At 48.3% G+C, this 22,981-nt stretch overlaps 1 protein-coding gene across 1 annotated transcript in view; it reads right to left on the reverse strand.

Moving 5' to 3' along the window:
* kcnq3 (potassium voltage-gated channel, KQT-like subfamily, member 3) overlaps positions 1-21,888 on the reverse strand; it is a 36,963-nt gene extending 15,075 nt beyond the window's left edge. Inside the window, exon 1 of the mRNA XM_068341085.1 lies at positions 21,587-21,888. Coding sequence (XP_068197186.1) covers positions 21,587-21,888 — 302 coding nt within the window. The remainder of the gene's footprint in view (positions 1-21,586) is intronic.
* Between the last annotated feature and the right edge of the window lie 1,093 nt (positions 21,889-22,981).

The raw sequence follows: 22,981 nt of genomic DNA on the forward strand, positions 1-22,981 counted from the left end.
TGCCCCCCGGGGTGAACGAGTTCAAGTTAGAGGGGTTCGGTGCGACGTGATTGGCCGGCTTTAGAAGGCTAGCTTAAGTTCTCCAGCGAGTTCTGATCCGACACCTCGCTGCATCAGCTGACCAGAGGACGGCGTTCCCCCGCTGAGGAACCCCCCTGAGGATTCTGGGATACGACCAGCCTCGATTTTATCATAACAGATTCCCGTTGCATTCAGCTGAGAGACGGAGTTACATATTTAGCATCTCGGAGGTGTGATGCCCCGTCGCTTTGCAGCATGCTAACTTGTTAGCCGGTTAGCGCTACGATCAGGAGCGCTAAAAATACTCCTCCAGAACACCGACGGGTTCAGTTCCGAGTAAAACGAAGCGTCTTTGAATTCGTTCCCGCAATCGCAAAAGAAACGCTTGGCGACGGCTAGATATATAAAGCTAAAGCTAATGCTAATGTAATCTGGAATTGTTGCTTAAACTCAAGATTAGAGGAATTCTTAGTCAAATCTGCAGAGGGGAACACTCCAAACATCCAGTCTTCAGTCGTCCTCAACTGATCAAGACAAATCGGTCTCAGCAGAGTCATCAGCCGCCGCCACCAGGGAGAATGGAAATCAATCCAAATGTTTTTTCCTCCTACATTTATGGACAAGATCAAACATTTTTCAGTTTGCTAACGCTATCATCGACCAGTAGCGTCGCGTTTTATACGTTACATTCACCGCTGACCCCCAGACGACCTCTCCTGCTCTCAATCTGTCTGCCGAGCCCAGTTGATGCTGATTGGTTAACGGGGCAAACAGCCGGTCAAACCGTCGCCGTCGATTTGAGGAAGACAAACAGAACAATCGACCAAAATGCCAGCTTTCAAAGGTCAAACGTCAGCGAGCGGTTTGAAAATGTTTTTTATGCACGTCGACCGAACGCCGATACGTCCGCGATGCCGCTGCGGCGCGGGCGAAACGGTCGATACGTCTAATAAATCCACCGATCGATGCGCCGCCATTGATCCAGGAGGAAAAACAACACTGCTGATGGTTTGGCTCGGTTGCCGTCGGTTACCAGTCAAGCGGTTGAGATGCACAGGTCAAAGGTCGAAGCGTGCTAAATCCAGAGCCTCCGCAGACTAAGGCGAGGGTTGCTGGTTCTAATCCCCGCGTCCACTGGAAAAGGTTTCTGAAATGAATCAATGGCGTCTTTGTGGAGGCAGGAAGTCATTAAACCCAACAGGAAGGCTGACAGGAGGGTTTGAACGTCTGACAGTCCAAACTGAGGGTCAAAGAGATCCTCACATCGTCTGCTTGTCCCCTATTGGTCGAAAAATCCCAGTGAACACTGCCTTAAATATCTTTACTATCAATATACAATATTTCACTTTATTAGGAAATTAGTGTTAACTAGAAACTGACGCATCCATGTTGTTGTAATATTTATGCACAGTCGCCCCCTAGAGGGCTGGAGGCCACATGGTTCACATTTCAACAAAGGTTTACTCATAAAGTATCTTCACTGATGGATTCAAACAGCTCCGACAATGAAACTTAAAACTTTTTGAAAATCACTTGTGGATTTATTTCCTACTGAGGGTGACATTTAAATAAAATTAAAAGTTTTACGACTTGAAAACACGAAATGAGGATTTTTATTTTGCAGCCTCCAGCTACATTTTTATCGTCACTTGTAAATTTTGCTTGAATGAATATTTAATGTTATTCAGATTGAGTGTGAGAAGAGCTGCAGTTTCCTGTCAGGCCTCATTCAGGGCTAACAAGCCCATCAATCAGAAGCAGAATAAACCCATCTAGAATGATTTTATTCTCACCTGGGATAAAAAAATCCGGACTTAATAAATCCTGAATTACTATAACTGCATAACAAACAAACAAAAAAATTATATTCAGTTGTATTTTTTTTAAATTAAAAAACGTCACATGATTCGAAGAGACGGGGTCAGAAAGGTCAACGCTCAGGAGACGTTTAAAGGAAATAAGACGCCGACTTGGAACACCTGGGGAACAGGTGGCGGCGATAAAAGAAGTGGAAGCGCGGCGTCTTTGAGCGAAACGGCGTGATAGACGGAGCGGCCGGCTTCACGTGACGCCTCACGTCACGGATCGAGAGTCTCCGGGTGACCCTGTGGAGGCCATTCATCACCGCCGCCTCAGCGGGACAAGATGCATTCTGTGTGTGTGTGTGTGTGTGTGTGTGTGTAGCAGCAGCGCTATCTTGGATGGTGACAGGGAATCCATAAATAAAGGCGGGAGCCGGACTCGGCTGAAGCTGTGCTGCATTATAAATGGAAACACAAGGAGTTTTTAAAAATAGCTTCTCCGTCCGGCCCACGTTCACGTCTGAGTTAACCTCAGGTCGTCAGGAGCGACGCTGAAGCCAGAAACTCCTGACCTTGAACGCATCGCCGTGACGCCGATGCAGCCCCGGTTTTGGAAGATATTGGTGTATCAACGCGCTGAGAGAGCGTCGCTCTGACCTCCTGCGTTAAGACGTTCATCCTCTCCATCCGACGGCTTCATTTCAGCGCTTTTATTCTGAAGGTCAGGAGCGAAACCTAGCAAAACCGACATCAAAGCCGCGTGGAGACGCAACGACTTTTATCATCAAGTTTTAAGAAATGAAGGAAAAATTCCCACAGGAAGTGACATCAGAGCAGGAAGTTGGTGCTTTCCAGTTGCGAGATGATCAACTTTTAAAGTCGAGACGTCCTTGAGAAGAACCGTTAGCGCCAGCGGAGATGAGGCTGGTTGGGCGTCATGGAAACGCCTCGATCGCATTTTCTAAATGTTTAATTCCACTGATTGATCCGTGATGTAATCCGTGTTTAATGATGTGTTGGTCCTCTAGCTTTTGAAATATGTCTCTGGGTTTAATTGCGATCTGCTTCCGGCTGCGTCTGATCGATTAGTTTGGTCTGAACTGTGTCGACTTGATTTGGTTGTGTAGTTTGGATCTAATTAGCTTCGTAATGCTAACATGAACCTGGCTGCTAACTCTCAGGTGAAGCCCTGCTTTGATTAGATGATAAAACCCAGCAGCACACGGGTCGCTTTTCCCTCAGTCTGGTCTTTCAGACTCAAAACAGCAGCCATTATACACACACACACACTCACACACACACACACACACAAACACACACACACTTCATTTCTTATATCGCGTCTGCAGATTTGCATACTGGTAAAATAAAGTCGAACAAAATACACCCTACAGCTGTCTGGCGGTGTCCATGGCAACGCTGCAGCCTTCTTACAACACCTTGATGATGATGATGATGATGGTGGGAACCGCAATGAATTCAGAAAGAAAATTATCCGCTGAGCGACAACACGAGCTCCTGGGTTTTTATTCCCTGAGCGCTGCCTTTCAGGTAGGGTGGCGTTTCTTTTAGATAAACGACATTACATTGGATTTTGGACATTTGGGTGTCAAACAAGACGAATCATTTGGCTGTTAACTAATGTACTTCACTTTTTTCTGACCTAAATACAAGTTAAATCAGTGAAATGACTGGTAGTGTAATCAATACACAAAGCAATACCCCGTTTTTAATCCAGATTTGAGTGAAAAATCAATATGACTGATAGGAACATGAAAAATAAAAAGGCACATGGAATTGATTTCACATTAAAGTCAGATTATTTCCATTTATTTCTAATCACCTGCTTCATCTCCTCCATCCAGAGTCTAAATTCTCTCCTGCAGAGCTTTGACCTAAATAGATAAAAATCCTACACCCCTGAAAGCATCGCTAAAAATACAAAACACTTTATTCTGGGATTAAAAAAGAAAAACTCCTCCTCAGTGAAGTCAAAGCTCAGAAGAACCGAAGCTGCAAACGTTCTCCTGGAGAAGATGTTAATGTCCAGAACCTTAAACACCAATAGTTTCTCTTTTAAAATGCTTTTATTTTGAAAGAAAATAAAGGTCTCAGACTCTGAAGAGCACTTCAGGAACGCCTCGGAAAACAGGACAGCAACAGTCAGGTGAGGGTAAACGTCACCACGACAACTTGAAGATGTACTGGCGTCGTCATGACGATTCAGTGACATCACCACGATGATGTAGTGGCGTCGCCACGGCAACGAGCTTCACTCAGCTCTATTTCTAACTTTTCCTTTCGTTCCTGTTGGATGTCAGAAAACATCTCCGCCCCCATCTGACCTTTGACCTCTGACCGAAGCAGCTGCTGCTGTGAAGGTTGCCAGCTGAGACCGAACTAACCTCGCAGCTGCAGCTGAACGGCGGCGGCCCCGCCCCCTCGCGCCATCGACTTCCTGTCACGCCGCCGTGACCCTGAACGCCTCTCAGCTGACTGGACCCGATCAGAGATCGATCGCCCAGGATCCATCTGGTCTGGACGGTCCGGACTGATTGGCTCTGATCTGTTTGAGCCCCCGCTCTGCCCCGCCCCTCAGGTAGCTCACAGGAAGTCCCCGCCAAAATAAACTCAGAAACAAACCAACAAACAAGGGATGTCTGGGAAGAAAAACTTAGAAGAGTAAATGTTACGACAAAAAATCCTTGGTTTTAAATTTTACTCTAAAATTAGAAATGTCATTTCATTGGGTGGCACCTGAAGCCCCACCCCCTCTGATGGAAAGGCTTCCCTCAAGCAGCGATTGGTCGATGGAAAGGAAGCAACTTTGCTCCTTTTTCACACTATTTAATTTTCTACTTTCAGGTTCAGCGTGTTAAGCCCCGCCTCTCCTCCAAATGCCCCGCCCCTGGGTTGCGCCTACAGACGATGATGATGATGATGATGATGAAGAGGAGCTGCAGTTTCGCCTCTGGGGGTGGGAAATAAAACGATCTGTGGAGCCGCAGGCGGACGGCGGCGTTCTCGCCGGGGATTCTGGGTGTTTTTATCCGTCAGCGGTGGGCGGAGCCGGGGAAGGGGGGGGGCAGACAGAACGCGAGAACACAGAGGAGGATCAAAGGGAACGACTGCAGCGACATCATCCGCCGTCGCAGCCCCCCCCCTTTAAAAGGTCACAGTTAACCCTTTCTGTCCCATCTGACCCGCCAAAATAAAACGCTCATCGTAAATAATTAAATAAACCATTAATTTGACCCTGAAGACACGATTAGAATAAATATCGTGATACAGGTTTTAAAATAATGAATGATGAATAAACGTGTAATTATTCATTTATGTGCTTTTTATTTTTTAGAATAAACTGGCCCCTCGTGTCTTAATTTGTTCTGTATTTAAAAAAGACAAATATTCCGTTTATAATGAGGTGAAACTTCTAATTCAAAGCTGCAACTTGAAGTCCAGCCGGTTTGAAATAAACTGAGTCATGCAGGAAGTTTTCCAATGAGATGGGGGGCGGGGGGGGCGGCGTCTCAGACAGGTGGACACCTGCGTGGGTTCACACCCAGGAGACCTCAGTCTGACCACAGAAATAGAAGCAGCAAGGAATTGTGGGCCGGCGGCGCCCGCAGGGGATGAGTTTTCAGGAGCGATGGACATCAAAGCGCCGGCGACCCGGAATCACTTCCTGGACTCGTGTTAGGAGTTTTTTAATTCGTTCCTCTGAGGCCACGCCCCCTGACTCCACCCCCCCCAGAGTTCAGATCTGCTGACTCGGACTCTCGGCCATCGATCTGTGGTCGCGCCTCGCCCGTCTTCCTCACTTTGTCCCGACTTCACCTCCGTTCAAGTCGCTCTGGACACGAACAGGAAGTGTCCTGCCTCAACCAGAACCGACCAATCAGATTTCGCCTGTCTCTCTGGATGGGAGCCAATCAGCTTGATTGAAGCGCTGGAGGAAACGGAGGTTTGGTTTGGAACTTAACGCCAGCTTTGGTTTCATTTTATTCTGCCCAGCTGTTTTCTCTCCACGGGGGGGTTTGAGGGGGTGGGGGGTCGCTTTAAACACGCTAAACACATGTTGCTGACTGGAAGTGGAAACACGCTCCGCTAACGGGAACCAATCCCATCATGCTCCAGGAGAACCTGCTGCTGCATACAGATCATATTTTTGTTGGGGAGCACTTTTAGGTGCGGTTGCCTAGCAACTGAGACTCTTTTTATACATGGCTGTCATTGTGCTGCACACACACACACACACACACACACACACGCTACATACGCTCCCTGATATGAACAAGCACAACACGCATCATGCTAAATATAGCCGCGGCTAACGGTTGTGTTGTCTATAGGAACGCCTGCTGGTCACGACGCGGCGGCGGATGGATGGCGCCGTCCATCAACAGCAGCGACTCAGCAGACGGTCGGATCCCAAAACCCCAACCAACGAACCAGACCCCCCGCCTGCCCATCCAGTGGGGTTACTGTGGCAACAAGTCACATGGTTACCACCGGGGGGGGGGGGATGCAACTGGTCCACATGCCGGTGGGGCGCTGGGGGGGGTTGTTGAGGAGCGACGGATGGTTTGAATAGATGGAGGGTTGTTAGCAGGCAGAAGCTTCAGATAACCCCCCCGCCCCCACCCCGGGGGGTAATTACATCTGATGATTTCATGCACGACTGGTCATTTGAAGAGAAGCAGAATGCACAAAAAACAACCAAATTAATCTTAAATAATCATCAGACGGAATCAGTTCAGAATAGAGGCTCCATGTCTGACATCAAAGCCACCAATCAGAAGGTTTCCCTCCAACACGGGAACGCCCCCGTCACGCATGTGTGAAACAGACCTCTTCCATCTGAGAATCCACACGCTTGTTCTTCATAGGGGGGGTGTCAGGGTCAGGGGTCACTATTAAAAATTTCAGTCAAATTCTTCAATTTAATCACTTGGTGTTTCAACTCGTAAAGGCTGCTACTGATGCTAACACACTGCTACTGATGCTAACACACTGCTACTGATGCTAACACACTGCTACTGATGCTAACACGCTGCTACTGATGCTAACACACTGCTACTGATGCTAACACACTGCTACTGATGCTAACATGCTGCTACTGATGCTAACACGCTGCTACTGATGCTAACACACTGCTACTGATGCTAACATGCTGCTACTGATGCTAACATGCTGCTACTGATGCTAACACACTGCTACTGATACTAACACGCTGCTACTGATGCTAACACGCTGCTACTGATGCTAACACACTGCTACTGATGCTAACACACTGCTACTGATGCTAACACACTGCTACTGATGCTAACACACTGCTACTGATGCTAACACGCTGCTACTGATGCTAACACACTGCTACTGATGCTAACACACTGCTACTGATGCTAACACGCTGCTACTGATGCTAACATGCTGCTACTGATGCTAACACGCTGCTACTGATGCTAACATGCTGCTACTGATGCTAACACGCTGCTACTGATGCTAACACGCTGCTACTGATGCTAACATGCTGCTACTGATGCTAACATGCTGCTACTGATGCTAACACACTGCTACTGATGCTAACACGCTGCTACTGATGCTAACACGCTGCTACTGATGCTAACATGCTGCTACTGATGCTAACATGCTGCTAATGATGCTAACAGCTGCTAATGATGCTAACATGCTGCTACTGATGCTAACATGCTGCTAATGATGCTAAGATTGTAAAGCTGGAATAAAATCCTCCAGAGAAGATAAATCAGGAAGACGACGGCTTTAGTCCAGGACTGTTTCACCGTGTGAACCTGGACTGTTTCACTGTGTGAACCTGGACTGTTTCACTGCGTGAACCTGGACTGTTTCACTGCGTGAACCTGGACTGTTTCACTGCGTGAACCTGGACTGTTTCAGTGTGTGAACCTGGACTGTTTCACCGCGTGAACCTGGACTGTTTCACCGCGTGAACCTGGACTGTTTCACCGTGTGAACCTGGACTGTTTCACTGCGTGAACCTGGACTGTTTCACTGCGTGAACCTGGACTGTTTCACTGCGTGAACCTGGACTGTTTCACCGTGTGAACCTGGACTGTTTCACCAGGTGAACCTGGACTGTTTCACCGTGTGAACCTGGACTGTTTCACCGTGTGAACCTGGACTGTTTCACCAGGTGAACCTGGACTGTTTCACCAGGTGAACCTGGACTGTTTCACCGTGTGTGTGTGGGGGTGAGGATTAAGACAGAGGTAGATTACAGAATAGAAGTGTGAGACGAGAGCGGGGGTGGGGGTGTGGTGGGGGGGTCTATCTCCTGACAGTGTCTGTGGGGGGGGGGGGGGTGACATGACGGAACGGCCGGCGGATGAACGAGTAGAGAAAACAAACACAGGGATGAGGACGGAGCTGCCAGCCGGTGGGGGGGTTGGGGGGGACTATTTTAATCTCCTGTTCGATTCCCGCCTGCTGCTGTTCAGATTGTTGGCAGACACGCGTTCATCTTCCACACGTGTTAATAAACACGGAATAATCAACCTCCCCACATTCCAGCACTGCCTCAGGCTCCGCCCACTGACCGGAATCTGCTGCATCAGCAGGAAATTCATCCAATCAGACCAGAGTTCACAGAAACGTTATCATGACAGACAGGAGGGTCCAGTGGATGAATGAAGGGGTGAGGGGAGGAGGGGGACAACAGCCTGAGGAGCAGCTGATTGGACGACTGACCGACTGAAACAGGTGAGCTGATCAATTATTCAGAGGCATGCTGGGAAATGTCATCAGGATCTGCACACGCTCAGACGGGTCCCTTCCACCGACCGACTCCACGGAGGACAGAGACAGGTCTTCCTCGGCGCCATCTGCTCTGATTCCATTAAACCAGGGAGGAGGACAGACATCTGCACGTCCCAGACCCCCAAAACGTCTCATATTAAATTAACCCTTGAAGGCTACGGAGGGGGAGGAGCCTATTTCCATCTGCCGCGCCTCATCTATCATCTGGAGGGGGTGGGGCAACACAAAACATCACGAACCACCGGGGGGATGATGATGATGTTGTTCAGGATGACAGGATGCAGCGCTGGAGCTGCAATGGCTGATGGGATAGATTTAGGTGAACTCCCTCGGAAACAGGAAGTGAGGAAACGAAGGGGGCGTGGTCAAAGGTTCGAAACCCAACGGGGGGGGTTCAAGCTTGAATCTGGATCTTGGAAAGGGATTGGACCCAACATCCACTAAAACACCGATGTTCCAGGATCGGATTCGTCGGATTCCCTGGAAAAGAATCCGACGAATCCGACGGTGGAGCATCCGACCTCTACAACGGGATTTAACTTCAGTCAGCTGTTCTTCCAGCGGCCCCCCTGCTGTGTCCTTCAAATGCCACACACACACACACACACACACACACACACACACAGACACACACACACACACACACACAGACACACACACACACACACACACACACACACACACACAGACACACAGACACACACACACACACACACACACACACACACACACACCTCATCTCTATCAAAAGACTCCTATGAAAACAGAATTCGCTCCACAAACACAAACCGGCTGCCATTCTGTCGCCTCGCTGCCAAAACAACCCCCCCCCACCCCACTTCGACCCCCCCGCCCCCACCAGAAACACTGAGGAAGAAGAAGCCAATCAAACGAGGCTTCATCAGGAAGCAGGAAGCATTGTGGGAAGGGAGGGGGAACCTCAGAGGGTTTGGAAGTGACGCTCCATTACGGGGTGGGGGAGGGGAGGGGGGGCAAAAGGTGTGTGTGGGGTGGGGGGCAGGAAGGGCAGAACAAATGGTTCCCGGTGCAAAACTGGTACATGAATAAATGATGAGCGCGTGGAGCTGAGTGCTCCGTCAGCCGCGCCGCAATTTAACACTGAAGCCCCGCCCCCTTCCTGTCAGGGAGGAGCGGCCCGGCCAATCAGACGCGAGGACGTCCCGCCGGCTCTACAAAGGTTTAGTGTGAGTCTGACCCTCGGAATCAGCTGAGTCATCTGTGGAAAACGGTGATGTCATGGTTTAAAACACAGCCCTGATGATGTCATCGTGATGTCATCACCCCAAAAAAAGGAAGTCCACGTTTTGGACAGGAGGTCTAGAGCAGAGCGCGATCTGAAAAGGGCCAGTTCCATTTTCTTTTCCACAAGTTATGAGTTTGAAATTTCCTTCCGTGAAAATATTAATGCAGCGTTTAATTTAAAATTAAAGATCCGTCCAATCAGCCGCAGTCACCACAACCACAGAAGAAGAAGGTCTAAGACCCGCCGGGGTGTGTGTGTGTGTGTGTGTGTGTGTGTGTGTGTGTGTGTGTGTGTGTGTGTGTGTGTGTGTGTGTGTGTGTGTGTGTGTGTGTGTGTTAATGGAGGCTCACATCTGAGCTAATGGACCAGACACAGAAGCCATTCTGTGAGGCCATCTGCAGCCGCAGGGGCTAAATGCTAATGATAGCATTTCAACATGCTAATTTTAGCTACGTCCCATGTGTACCGGATAATGTTAGCGTGCTAACAAGAAACCAAACGTCAACGCAGCAAAAGGAATTTAAATGTTAGCGCCCTCCCTTTGTTAGCTGTTAGCCGTTAGCCGTTAGCTGGCTATTGCACATTTCAGTTTGTTTTCCTGCTGGAGGATCGAGTGTTCCACCAGTAAACAGAATCAGAAACACGACCCGCTATCAAACACAACCACACACACACACACACACACACACACACACACACACACACACACACACACACACACACACACACACACACACACACACACACACACACACACAAGCTACAATGGCTGCAGTCGATCTTGATGCTCAGGTCATCGTCAGGCAGGGCGATGCTAATGCGGTTAGCACGGACTAGCGTGCTCGCTAATGACTCTAAAGCTCGCTGTAATTGCTGCAGCCTCTCTGATTGGAGGAGCTGCTCGTACATCATTGGCTCATGAAGAGGAAGTAACTGGATCTGAAGCTGAAGCCCAGCGTGGGGCGATGTTGTTAGAAAACACACACACACACACACACACACACACACACACACACACACACACACACACACGTTTATACGCTTAGAAATTATATATAAATTATCTATAAATTATATATAAATTATCTATAATAAATTACATATAATTTAACACCCCAGGAAGGAGTTAACTGTTCTCAAAGTAACGTCTAAAGAAGCTAACGTGCTAATAGCATCGCTCCAGGGGGCGTGTCTTTGAGTCAAACCATGTTAGATCTGAAACGTGAGATTAAATCAAAGTAGATTTTTAAATCTTAGTCTAACTATTTCTGGATTAACCACTTTTTTTTGACACGACGCCCCCATGTGGGGATTCAATTTACTGCGGCTACAGGACAAGTGACCTTTGACCTCCCTGTTATTGTTTTATCTGCATTACATACCAGAAACTGGCCGGAATAGCTGCTAAAGCGCAACTAAGGTTGGCAGTTTAACGGGATTAGAGTTAATCTGCGTCAGGATTACGGAGGAAGTGGTTTCTCTGGGTGGTCGCCTTCAGATTAAAACGCCGCTGATGGAAACAGGAAGTCGTTGCAAACATCGATTTGCTTGCGTTAGAGGTTTCCGATGCGTGGGGGAATAATGGAGGTTCACGCATGCAGACGCACAGGTGCATTATGGGGACTATCCTACTGCAAAATCTCATGAAATATTAACGGACCGCCGTCATCTGATTGATCCTCGCCGTTACCGGAACCGTTCGCTCACAGGAGAACCTTTTCCTGTGAATAATGGATGGGATGTTTAAAGATCTTCATCACCATCATCATCACCACCACCAGATTAGAGCACATTACCAAATAATCCAACACGTCCAACCGCCCGGTTACAGGAAGTAACCGAGGAGCCCGCAGGACCCCGCCCGTCTGCAAAAACCACCGACACGGCAGAATCCGACCAGACTGAAATTACAGACGGGAACGAATCCCTCTCACACACACACACACACACACACACACACACACACACACACACACACACACACACACACACAAAAACCCCGACTCTGCCCCCCAGCGCTGAGACGTCCTGCGGGGCGTAAACACAACTCCTCACCGACAGGATGAGAGCATGTAGAGCACACACACACACACACACACACACACACACACACACACACACACACACACACACACACACACACAGAGGTTGGTGTTTCTGCAGCAGTGGTGGAGAAAAGGATTGTGGGATTGGAGGAGGGGGGGTTCCCTTCACAAAGGCCAGATCTCCTTTCTCCTCCCAGTAACATCATCCTCCTCTGGGTCCGACCGCTGCACCTGCAAACATCGATCCGTGTGTGTGTGTGTGTGTGTGTGTGTGTGTGTGTGTGTGTGTGTGTGTGTGTGTGTGTGTGTGTGTGTGTGTGTGTGTGTGTGTGCTTTTTCTTAACGCGTTTTTTTTGAAGACGTTTGTGTCTAAGATGACAGGAAAGCGTCGGATGAAAAAGTGGGCGTCAGCAAACCGCATTAGATCCCGCCTCTGCGGCCCCACGCCTGGCCCCGCCCCCCCGGTTTAAAAAAACAAAAACGCCTTGAACAACGGCAGGAAAACCGGGCACAGACCCCGAACAGCTGTTGTGATTAATAATCAGGCACTTTTCTGGCCTGACATCCAGAACCAATGAGACGAGGCCTTCAGGGGCCGTGGGACGTCTCAGCGCCCCATCGGATACACCTGTACCTGAACGCAGCGGTCTGGGCCTCCTGCCGGTCGGAACCGACCCGAGTCGATCCAACCGGATCAGGTTCCTTCCTCGTTAAAGATGTAGGTAAGGATGGTCCAACCCGGGGGTCAAAGGTCAAAGGTCACGACGGGCCACAGGTTCGTCGACTTCTTCCCTGACGTGAAACTCGGAACTAAAAGGAAGCCTCGGAAGCTGGAGGGCGGAGCCACACGAATCCTCAAGGGGCGGGGCCACATGAATCCTCAAGGGGCGGAGTCACACGAATCCTCAGGGGGCGGGGAAGCTTTCATTTTTAACACCATCTGAAGAATCTCACATCGCTCAGTTACTTTTGTTCTCCGCGCACAGAAGAAACCACGGTGGCGTCGCCATGACGACGTTCAGACACAAATTTGATTTAAGTTTTCATCTAAATATTTTTGAATCCTACTGGACTGATCGATCGATGATCGATTGATCGGCGTCTTTAAACGTGCTCCAACGCAAACCGCCCCGCTAACCTTTAGCGGCGGCGGCGCTGCCAATGCCCCCCCGCCCCCCCTCGCTCTGCTCACATTAAGATGATTGGTGGAGACGGAATCAATCCGACACATAAAGCCTGATCCCACATCCGACATCATCCGTCCCCATCCGACCGTTAATTACCCAGAAGTCCGACCGGCACGATCGTAACAATTAAACCCGATGACGCCTCATCGTGTGAGAGATGGTCGTTAGCGTGATGCTAACGTCACCTAGCGCCTCTGGAGGAGGCGTAAAACAAACTCCTGCTGACTGGGGGGGGGGCGTCGGCTCAAATATGTTTAAATCGTCCCGGAGGAGGAAATAAAGAAACGCTCTCCTCTGTAAACGATTCGCCGCTCCGTCGAGAACCAGAGAACAAACATTAGGAACAAATATTAAGAACAAATATTAGGAACAAACATTAGGAACAAACATTAGGAACGACTCAGTCCAGAAACCAGATTTAAAGTATTTCAAATAGAGCCAGAAAAAAAGACACAGAAACATTTAAATAAAGGGTCAGAGTTCAGGTTAGGGAATAAATCAGGGGGGGTTAAACTCATTTTTACTGAGGGCCACATCATCAGCATAACGGCTAAATGTAACTACTCCTTAATGTAACTAATAAATGTAACTAAATGTAACTCAGTGTAATGTAACTAAATGTAACTACTCCTTAATGTAACTAATAAATGTAACTAAATGTAACTCAGTGTAATGTAACTAAATGTAACTACTCCTTAATGTAACTAATAAATGTAACTAAATGTAACTCAGTGTAATGTAACTAAATGTAACTACTCCTTAATGTTAAATAACTGAATTTCTGACTGATTCTAGTTCCAAACATTACAGTTAGACAGAAAAAACATGTTTGTTTGTTTCTCTGTTCTAACATAAATCCTTTTCATTTGTCAGGTTATTAAACCCACAGAACTCCATCAATCAAGGATCAAACTATCAATCAATGAAGAAAAATAACATCAGACACAAGTTGGAGCATTACTGTCGTCTGGGTGAGAGAGGAAAAGAGTAACAGGGTGGATGGAATAGCATGGGGGGGGGGGTAACTACCGCTAACAGCAGGAGGATTGAATCTGATCCACATGAAGACAACAACAACCAATTTCCATGGCAACGGCACCGGAACGCCATCGTGACACACGTGACATCAGCAGCATCCTGGGATAGTACTCTATTACTTTATTACTCTATTACGTTATTGTGCAGTAAAGCTTCAAACAGTAGCTAGTAGCTAGTGTGACGGCTGAAGCTCCGCCTCCTCCTCATAACGGATGGACGTGTAACCGTGGCGATAAGAGCTTCTTGACGGCCGCTCTGAGAGATGTTCCTCTCATCAGGACCGGACGAGCCCCCCGAGACCAGAGCAACGCTCCAGCGACCAGAACGAATCGCCGCCGTTAAACCGCCGTTAAAACCGCTCGTTCGGACGTCATCGGTCTGCTTGGACGGATGCACGTCGGATGTCCATCGAGAACAGTGTTGGATCCAGCAGCTTCATCCATCAGGCACAAGTTCAAGGTTTAACCGACAGGAAGTTCTTTGTTCACGACTCCTTCATGAACTTCAAAGACGCAAGAATGACAAACCCGAACTAAACCCGACTTAAGCCGACTAAACCCGACTTAAGCCGACTAAACCCGACTTACGCCGACTAAACCCGACTTACGCCTCAGCCTGGAACGCTCCAGAGGGAGGGGTCGTGTTTGGTCACATGTCGACACAGCTGTGATCTGGTAAACAAACAAGCCAGCATAGCGGGTGTTAGCTGGCATGTTAGCACAGGTAGACGTACAGGAAGTAGAACCTCGAGATACGAGTTGAATTCGTTTTGTCATGTTAATCCGTTCCAGCCTGTGAAAAGGTCACAAATCCCTTGAATTATGAAAAAAACGACATGTTTTTATCAACAAATAAGATCAGAGTGTCATCTGCAAACATGGAGATTATGATTGTTGTCAACCAATAGACACGCAGAATTTACCTGTGAATAATTAATTATATATAAGTTACGTAAATAATGATGAATAATGAAAAGAAATTAAAGAAGTCAGCGGAACACATGAGTTACGTCTTTACTCCACCACCGAGAACGAGATCTGGTCTCACTGATGTTGTCCTCCCTGGCGGATTACATGGACGTTGGACGTTGGATGTTGGACGGATGTCGTCGTACTAAATGACCACAACCACAGACTCCATTAGACTCTGAATCGACTCTACAACAGTTAAACAGTAGCTTATGGTTCAACTTTAATTAAACCGTTTCTTCCTCTTCCTGCGACAGAAACACCCCGAGAATCCAGAATTAACACTCAGACTAAATTAATCTGTGGGGATTATTATTATTATTATTATTATTATTATTATTATTATCGGAGGACGAACCCAGAACTCGTAACCAGATATAATGTTTTTTTTTCTCTGTCAGATCGCCAGCGAGGAAACGACGGTCGGTAATACGACACCTCCTCGACCGTGTGCGGCGTGTCACCCGACACGAGATGAGAGCGGTATCTGGTCGGCATGGCAACAGAGGTGTGACATGGTGCATCAATACGCGTCTGATTTGTGTCCTTTGTGTTTCAACGGTGATGGAAACACTGGAAACGTGAACAAACGCGCTGAAGGGTGGAGCTCTGCTCCGTTGATCCGCGTCATGAAGACCTGGATCCAGGATGGGGGGGGGGGCAGTCGGGTCTGGATTGGGAACTCAGAACACACAAAGAAACTGATAAAAATAAGGAGGAAGGAGCTGCAAACCGATCCGTAAACCTCACCTCCGATCTCCCAGATTCAAATATCGAACATGATCTCCAGGGTTGATGCTCTTTGAGCGTTCCGACGCCAAACGGCGTCCGTTTCGGCTCAATTAGCGCCTCGCTTTAGCTACGGTTTCGCGCCGCGTTCAATCGATGCTAACGCCGGCTGCAATTTAGAAGCACTAATCGCTAACGAGCGGTGTAATGAGCCGCAACGCGCCGCTTCCAGTCCAGAACGCCACTTCCTGTCTCTCTGGTTCCATTTCTCACCAACGTCAACCCCCCCCCCCCCCCCCAGTAGATCAGTCATCAGTGAGACCGCCCACCAAACGGCTGCGATCAATATCTAGGAACCAATGTCGTCCTCCTGTAGGAACTAAATGATGTAGGAACCAATGTTGTCCTCCAGTAGGAACTAAATGATGGAGGAACCAATGTTGTCCTCCTGTAGGAACTAAATGATGTAGGAACCAATGTTGTTGTCCTGTAGGAACTAAATGATGTAGGAACCAATGTTGTCCTCCTGTAGGAACTAAATGATGTAGGAACCAATGTTGTCCTCCTGTAGGAACTAAATGATGTAGGAACCAATGTTGTTGTCCTGTAGGAACTAAATGATGTAGGAACCAATGTTGTCCTCCAGTAGGAACTAAATGATGTAGGAACCAATGTTGTTGTCCTGTAGGAACTAAATGATGTAGGAACCAATGTTGTCCTCCTGTAGGAACTAAATGATGTAGGAACCAATGTTGTCCTCCAGTAGGAACTAAATGATGTAGGAACCAATGCTGTCCTCCTGTAGGAACTAAATGATGTAGGAACCAATGTTGTTGTCCTGTAGGAACTAAATGATGTAGGAACCAATGTTGTCCTCCAGTAGGAACTAAATGATGTAGGAACCAATGTTGTTGTCCTGTAGGAACTAAATGATGTAGGAACCAATGTTGTCCTCCTGTAGGAACTAAATGATGTAGGAACCAATGTTGTCCTCCAGTAGGAACTAAATGATGTAGGAACCAATGTTGTTGTCCTGTAGGAACTAAATGATGTAGGAACCAATGTTGTTGTCCTGTAGGAACTAAATGATGTAGGAACCAATGTTGTCCTCCTGTAGGAACTAAATGATGTAGGAACCAATGTTGTCCTCCTGTAGGAACTAAATGATGTAGGAACCAATGTTGTCCTCCAGTAGGAACTAAATGATGTAGGAACCAATGTTGTCCTCCTGTAGGAACTAAATGATGTAGGAACCAATGTTGTCCTCCTGTAGGAACTAAATGATGTAGGAACCAATGTTGTCCTCCTGTAGGAACTAAATGATGTAGGAACCAATGTTGTTGTCCTGTAGGAACTAAATGATGTGGGAACCAATGTTGTCCTCCTGTAGGAACTAAATGATGTAGGAACCAATGTTGTCCTCCTGTAGGAACTAAATGATGTAGGACCCAATGTTGTCCTCCAGTAGGAACTAAATGATGTAGGAACCAATGTTGTCCTCCTGTAGGAACTAAATGATGTAGGAACCAATGCTGTCCTCCAGTAGGAACTAAATGATGTAGGAACCAATGTTGTCCTCCTGTAGGAACTAAATGATGTAGGAACCAATGTTGTCCTCCTGTAGGAACTAAATGATGTAGGAACCAATGTTGTCCTCCTGTAGGAACTAAATGATGTAGGAACCAATGTTGTCCTCCTGTAGGAACTAAATGATGTAGGAACCAATGTTGTCCTCCAGTAGGAACTAAATGATGTAGGAACCAATGTTGTCCTCCTGTAGGAACTAAATGATGTAGGAACCAATGTTGTCCTCCTGTAGGAACTAAATGATGTAGGAACCAATGTTGTCCTCCAGTAGGAACTAAATGATGTAGGAACCAATGTTGTCCTCCTGTAGGAACTAAATGATGGAGGAACCAATGTTGTCCTCCTGTAGGAACTAAATGATGTAGGAACCAATGTTGTCCTCCTGTAGGAACTAAATGATGGAGGATACGAGCCATCAGCGACTAATTTAACCATAACAAAATATTTACGTCAAAACAGGAGCTAAAAAACTTAATCTGAACCAGAAATCAAACTAATAATTTAAAATGTGGAACTATTTAATCGAGTTAGTTTTATGTTTAAATGGCGTTGCCGTGGCGTTCAGTTGTGACATCCTGGTGGCGGCTGGATGAAGATGTGCGACGTTAATCCAAAGCCCCGGAGGAGGCGTGAGAGGCGGAGTTAATCCGTCACGACGGAAAACACAAAACGCCTCCCTGGGAAAAAACAACAACATCAACATTCTGGAGAGAAACACAGCCGGACGGGAGCGAAACCGCCGTGCATTCTGGGTAGAACGGTTCTGTCAGGCCTGTCTGGACGCCGGGATGAGGCCAAAGGTCGGCGGCCGATCTGCCAGTAAACCGCTGACGTGGAGCGTCTCGTGTTCCGTCCTCCGTCGTCTCTCTGCTCCACCTGCAGATCTCGTTTTGCGCCACACTGTTGTCATGGCAACCAAAATATTTGGTACCATCCAGCCTAACGCTACCCTGAATTTAACCGATTCTCCTGCAGACACCCGGTTCCTCCATGTTCTTTACCACGTGTTGGTGGATGGATACCACATCAGTGAGACCGGATCTCGTTCTTTACCACCTGTTGGCGGATGGATACGTTACACAGGTAAAGTCTGAAGTCTATTGGTTTATAAAAATGATTTTTTTAATCTATTATTTAGAAGATTTGGGGCTTTTTTTCAAAGCTGGAACAGATTGATTTAATTATTTTAAATGTTTGACTTAGGAGTTCGGTCACGGAACGTATTAACCCCGTATCTCGAGGTTCTACTTTATTAGTTTTCTTTAGCAGAATAATGAAACACTTAAATCTCATTTATAAAAATCAACATTTGCACAAACAGACACATTTTTTCTACTTTTTAGTTTAGAACCAGATGAGATAAATTAATCCCTGTGATGAGCTGGCGTCTTATCTGGGGTGTTCCCCACCTTTCGCTCGTAGCCAGCTGGGATGGGGTTGCTAGGAGAGCGCCCTCTAGGTGAACTGCAGCCCATTTAAATACAACGGAATAACACTGGCTGCCCTATAAAAACCAACACGCTAACTCTAACATGCTTCCTCTACATGTGTCACGCTGGAGCGTCGCAGGCGAGGCGTGACTCACGCGCCTCGCCTGCGACGCAAACCCGCTGAAGTGCTGCTGGGTAAAAACACTTCACACCCCGAGAGCGCCGCGCCAACAAGAGCATCGTGTGCCATCAATTATTCAAGTCATCCGACCGGGCCCCGCCTCTCATCGCCACGGAAACAGAAACACGTAAACACACAGGAATCATCGGCGTAAACAGGAACTCATGCCACCACGCCGCTGATATCACGCTACACGATGACATCATCGCCGGCAGGCTCTGATGTGCTCGAGGCGACTTCACACCAAACAAGGCAGACCGACCAAAAGGCTAAATGTCGCTAACGGCGCTAACGGCCCACATGGGGCGGCCATATTGGAAGTTTCATATGTTATGCGGCAGCGAAACGAGAGCCGTCAGTCGAACGTGGTCGGGTTTCTGAGAGGTCACAGGAGGAGAAAGGGTTTCGCCCTGAGTTCGGACTGTCAGGCACAACTTCTCTACGTCAAGATAAACAAAAGGACAGTTTCTCTACCTCTAAATGAGAAATTTAATCTCATGTTTCTACATTTATTTATTGTCTTATTTCATAAGAAACTGGATGAAAGAGTCTTTCCTGAATTACAGGACAGAGTTCCTGCAGGAGTCGAGGAAACGTCCGTGTTTGTGTCTTAATTTAATGAAATGTTCTTCGGGGTTCTGTCCAAACGAGGGCTGATGAAATTCTTTGTAATTGAGTCGTTTAGTTCCAGACATTAATGATTGGTCAAGAGTTTGTTTCCCTGTTTTAAAAGGGAAGGAAAGAGAAGAATAGAAAGTTGTGATGAAGAACAAAATGAGACGCGTGTGAAGAGAGGACGGAAACGAGGACACGCCTCCATTTAGAGGATCCTGGGAGATTTTACTGACTGAATGTCATCAATGAAAACATCAGCTGTCGTTTTGTCGACGTCACAAATCACAGAACCAATGAGAGGGAAGATGAGACGCGTCCACGCGTCCAGCAGACAGGATATGACAGGACGACAGCCAATCAGCTGTCAACTCGGAGAGACGCAAGTAAAGACAAGACCAAAGGTACCCACAATCCCCTGCAGCGGCAAAGGATACGACAACCAAAACAATAGGAGCCACAACACAACACAACCTGTAACAAACGTGTAATACACCTGTAATACACCAGAAACACACCTGTAACACTACTGTAACACAGCTGTAACACACCTATAATACTACTGTAACACACCTGCAACACCTGTAATACTACTGTAACACATCTGAAATACTGTAACACAGCTGTAACACAGCTGTAACACAGCTGTAACACAGCTGTAACACACCTGTAACACACCTGTAATACTAATGTAACACACCTGTAATACACTTGAAACAATACTGTAACACACCTGTAATACTACTGTAACACACCCGTACCACACCTGTAACACACCTGTAACACACCTGTAACACACCAGTTATACTACTGTAACAAACCTGTACCACAGTAACACACCTGTAACACACCAGTTATACTACTGTAACAAACCTGTAACAGACCCCCAAAACACATCTGTAACAGTACTGTAACACACCTGTAACACACCTGAAACACACCTGAAACACACCTGTAACACAGCTGTAACAACCCCAAAACACACCTGTAACACACCTGTAATATTACTGTAACAAACCTTAACACACCTGAAACAACCCCAAAACACACCTGTATCACACATGTAACACCCCCAAAACACACCTGTAACACCCCAAAACACACCTGTAACACCCCAAAACACACCTGAAACACACCTGTAACACCCCAAAAGACACCTGAAACACACATGTAACAACCCCAAAACACACCTGTATCACACATGTAACACCCCCAAAACACACCTGTAACACCCCAAAACACACCTGTAACACCCCAAAACACACCTGAAACACACCTGTAACACCCCAAAAGACACCTGTATCACACATGTAACACCCCCAAAACACACCTGTAACACCCCAAAACACACCTGTAACACCCCAAAACACACCTGTAACACACCTGTAACACCCCAAAAGACACCTGAAACACACATGTAACACCCCCAAAACACACATGTAACACCCACAAAACACACATGTAACACCCCAAAACACACCTGTAACACACCTGTAACACCCCAAAACACACCTGTAAAACACCTGTAACACCCCCAAAACACACCTGTAACACCCCCAAAACACACCTGCAACACCCCCAAAACACACCTGCAACACCCCAAAACACACCTGCAACACCCCAAAACACACCTGTAACACCCCCAAAACACACCTGCAACACCCCAAAACACACCTGCAACACCCCAAAACACACCTGCAACACCCCAAAACACACCTGTAACACCCCAAAACACACCTGTAACACCCCCAAAACACACCTGCAACACCCCAAAACACACCTGTAACACACTTGTCCCGCCCCCTCCTCCACCTGCTGTACTTCTGGAACCACAAACCCAAACTGACCTAAGACCCGCCCACACACACCCCACCCGGACGAGGTGGTACCCCCCTGCCTACGTCACTGAGGACGGGGTACTCACACGAACGCGTGGTAGAGCAGCGCCCACCCCCGCGGCCGCTCCAGCGCGTCGTAGATCAGGTTCTGGATCCTCCTCCTGCGGATGTTGTTCCTCTTGGGGGGGCGGGTGTAGTTGAGGGGGGTCCGGGCCAGCAGGCCGATGCCCACCCCCTGCGTGCCCCGGCCCGCGGCCGCCAGCAGCAGCGCGCCATCCTTGTCTGCCCCCCCTCCGCTTCCGTGGTCCAATAAGTCGCCGGGGGGGGCGCCGGAGGTCTTCTTCTGCTCCTCCGCGCCGCTAGCGGCGGTCCTGGAGCGGAGCCCCATGGTCAGTGTCGGCTGTCCGGGAGGGGCCGCATGCCATCACCGGGGCGACACCCCCTCCTCAGGCGCGGGTCATTTAAGGATGGGGCCCCCGACGCGAAGGGAGGTGCTCAGCGATCCGACTGGAAGAGGGGGGGGGGGTAAAGACAGAGACGGGGGGGGGGTAAATCGTCTGTTTTTTCGGTACATTTTACGCGCAACGGAAATAAAAACACGCACCCTCGTGACACAACAACGCAGTGATGAAATGCATGATGGGAAGAACACAAAGTAGAAGAAACTCCCCGCAGAGCCGGACCGGAACACCGGAACACCGGGACACCGGGACACCGGGACACCGGGACCCAACCGAACCGGGGACAGAACCGGTTCCCGGTGAGGCGGAAAGTTGTCCGTTAATCAATCAGGTTTGGATCCAAACAGGCGCAGGAAGCAGGAACACACTTCACACACACACACACACACACACACACACACACACACACACACACACACACACACACACACACACACACACACACACACACACACACACACACACACACACCGGACACACAAAGACCCGGCATCGGGCTGCGTCTCGAACCGAATCGAACGGGAGGAACCGGACACGAACGGCTCCCGGTAGCCGCGCCGCACCTACCGGCTGCGGTTCCCGGTCATGGCTCGAGTCTCCGGGGCTTCGAGCCTCCATCCACCTGCAGAGGAAGAGGAGGAGGAGGAGGAGGAAGGAGCGGTGATGCTGCGTGAGGAGGTCCACGCATCCGACTGGTCCTGATGAGACGCGGAGAGGATCGGGCTCTCATCCGCGGGGACGCGGACGTGACGTGCGCGCGTACTCAGCCACGCGCACGCACACACACACACTCACACATACACACACACACACACACACACACACACACAAAGTGAAGCGCTCACGCAAACAAAGCCGGTCGCGCGCGAAAAACTTAACGTGCACAGTCACGCGCACGTGCACGCGCTGTTGACTCAGGATAGAAAATAAAAACTGGTACTAATACCCCACCAGGGTCATTTTGTATGGGGGGGGCGCTTCAGGTACCTACAGGTAGCTCCTGTAGGTACCTGTAACAAA

Source organism: Antennarius striatus, chromosome 18 (genome assembly GCF_040054535.1).
Source record: "Antennarius striatus isolate MH-2024 chromosome 18, ASM4005453v1, whole genome shotgun sequence".
NCBI lineage: Eukaryota > Metazoa > Chordata > Actinopteri > Lophiiformes > Antennariidae > Antennarius > Antennarius striatus.